The following is a 2,500-nucleotide window of genomic DNA, read 5'->3' as shown; positions in this document are numbered from 1 at the left end:
ATCCAGTGAAATTGTTGCCTTGACAACGCTGCGTCATGGCTTCGGCACTCTATTGGTTGTGTCCAACGCCAGAGCTCAGGTGCTTCTCTCCTGTCTGTCATCGTATAAAGCCCGCCCCACACAAGATCAGCAGTTGTGATTGGTTCCTGGGATTTGGGTGATTTTGAATGTGCTCCATATGTACACTGGGAATTTGGTGAATTCCCCAAATCGCTGGAATACCAGGAACCAATCGCACTTCGCCACTATCATTAATCGCTCTTGCTCTGAGTCACCGTCTTGTTCTGTGTGTGTGTGTGTGTGTGTGTGTGTGTGTGTGTGTGTGTGTGTGTGTGTGTGTGTTTATCTCACCAGCTGAAGAGGAAGCGTGTAGGGGCGGGTCTCAGGGGGTCGTCCAACCCCTTCCAGACAGCCAGTGAGGTTCTCAAAGCCCAAAGTGACTCCGCCCACACAAACCACTCCTACAAGCCACAGGTCTCAGCCAATCAGAGAGAAGACGAGGATGAGGTTTGGCGGCCTGAGAGGAAAAGTGTGAAGGCGGAGCCTAAAGAGGTCACCACCTTGATCAGCGCAAAGGCCAGCGCCGTGGTAGCCAATCAGAGCAGTCCGAGCAAGAGGGGGCGGGGCTTAACCAGGAAGCAGCATAAACTGGCTGAGGCCGCCAAAGACACGCGCAGCATCTCCGATTTCTTCAAAAGGAAGGACACACACGCGCACACACACACTGACTCACAGTCAGACACACTCTCGAACACACACACCACCTCTACCATCAGTTCATGGACTGGCTCTCACTCTCAAACAAACAACGACGCACACACAGCCACACACACAAGCTCACCGGCAGAACCAGACACGTGTGAACACACTCGGACACACAGCGACACACACACACTCACAGTCAAGGTGAAGGAGGAGGAAGACACACTCACACACACAGTCAAGGTGAAGGACGAGGAAGACACACTCACACACACTGTCAAGGTGAAGCAGGAGAAAGACACACTCACACACACTGTCCAGGTGAAGCAGGAGGAAGACACACTCACACACACAGTCAAGGTGAAGGAGGAGGAAGACACACTCACACACACTGTCCAGGTGAAGGACGAGGAAGACACACTCACACACACTGTCAAGGTGAAGCAGGAGAAAGACACACTCACACACACTGGGGGCAGTGAGGGGGACAGCTGTAACGGTGTCCAGACTGGTCTCCCAGACACGGTCGTCACGGAGAGGGATGCCCTGGGGATGGTCTCCATGGAGACGAGTCCAGCGACAGGGGAGGAGTCTGGAGGTGGATCTGTTGCCGTGGGATGTAATGGGTACACACACTTTTCCTTTCTGTGTGTGTGTGTGTGCGTGTTTGTTTGTTTGTGGTAGAGTGAGACAAAAATCTTACAAAAGGTCTTCTGCCATGCGTGTGTGTACCAATGAATATATTTATTTATGAAGGTATTAAGAACACCATTCTTCCCCCAACCATTCACTGTTTTCTCTTACTCCTCTCCTCTCTCTCTCCTTCTCTCCTCTCCTCCTCTCCTCTCTCTCTCCTCTCTCTCCTCTCTCCTCTCCTCCTCTCCTCTCCTCTCTCTCCTCCTCTCTCCTCTCCTCTCTCTCTCCTCCTCTCCTCTCCTCTCTATCCTTCTCTCTTTTTTGTCTCCTCATTTCTCAGGGAGGTCGAAGTAAAGCAGGAAGCAGAGGTAAATCTCATCTTTTTCTCCACATCACATGAAGACACACACACACACACACACACACACACACACACACACACACACACGCACACACGCAATAATGTCCTCACTCTCAGATGAGTCAGATCTACCTGTTTAAATACCCCACACAAGGGCAGATGTTTGTGATCTGTTTTAATAAATACCTCACACAGGGGAAGATAAGTCAGATCTACCTGTTTAAATACCCCACACAAGGGCAGAGGTTTGTGATCTGTTTTAATAAATACCCCACACAGGGGAAGATAAGTCAGATCTACCTGTTTAAATACCCCACACAAGGGCAGATGTTTGTGATCTGTTTTAATAAATACCTCACACAGGGGAAGATAAGTCAGATCTACCTGTTTAAATACCCCACACAAGGGCAGATGTTTGTGATCTGTTTTAATAAATACCTCACACAGGGGAAGATAAGTCCAATCTGTTAACATAAATTCCCCAAAACAAACGCAGTTGAATCCAATGTGCCTGTTTAAATACCCTACACACAGGGTCAGTTGAATCCAATGTGCCTGTTTAAATACCCTACACACAGGGTCAGTTGAATCCAATGTGCCTGTTTAAATACCCTACACAGGGGCAGTTGAGTCCGATGTGCCTGTTTAAATACCCTACACAGGGGCAGTTGAGTCAGATGTGCCTGTTTGCCCTCTGTCTGAAATGGGCTCAGCTGAAAGCGATAAAAACACAGTGCAGGTCAGATTTCAGCTGCTCGGCAGTGACGGACTCACCTCCACCCACTCTGGGCCCGTCATCTG

General features: G+C 49.6%; 1 protein-coding gene across 1 annotated transcript in view; it reads left to right on the top strand.

The window, feature by feature from the left end:
• The window catches only part of recql5 (RecQ helicase-like 5), a 37,358-nt gene that overhangs the window by 33,501 nt on the left and 1,357 nt on the right, over positions 1-2,500 (top strand). The window contains 3 exon segments of the mRNA XM_048232764.1: positions 355-984; positions 1,069-1,328; positions 1,679-1,706. Of these exon segments, the coding sequence (XP_048088721.1) occupies positions 355-984; positions 1,069-1,328; positions 1,679-1,706 (918 nt within the window).

Source organism: Alosa alosa, chromosome 22 (assembly GCF_017589495.1).
Source record: "Alosa alosa isolate M-15738 ecotype Scorff River chromosome 22, AALO_Geno_1.1, whole genome shotgun sequence".
Classification (NCBI taxonomy): domain Eukaryota; kingdom Metazoa; phylum Chordata; class Actinopteri; order Clupeiformes; family Clupeidae; genus Alosa; species Alosa alosa.
This window is presented reverse-complemented; position numbering and strand designations above follow the sequence as displayed.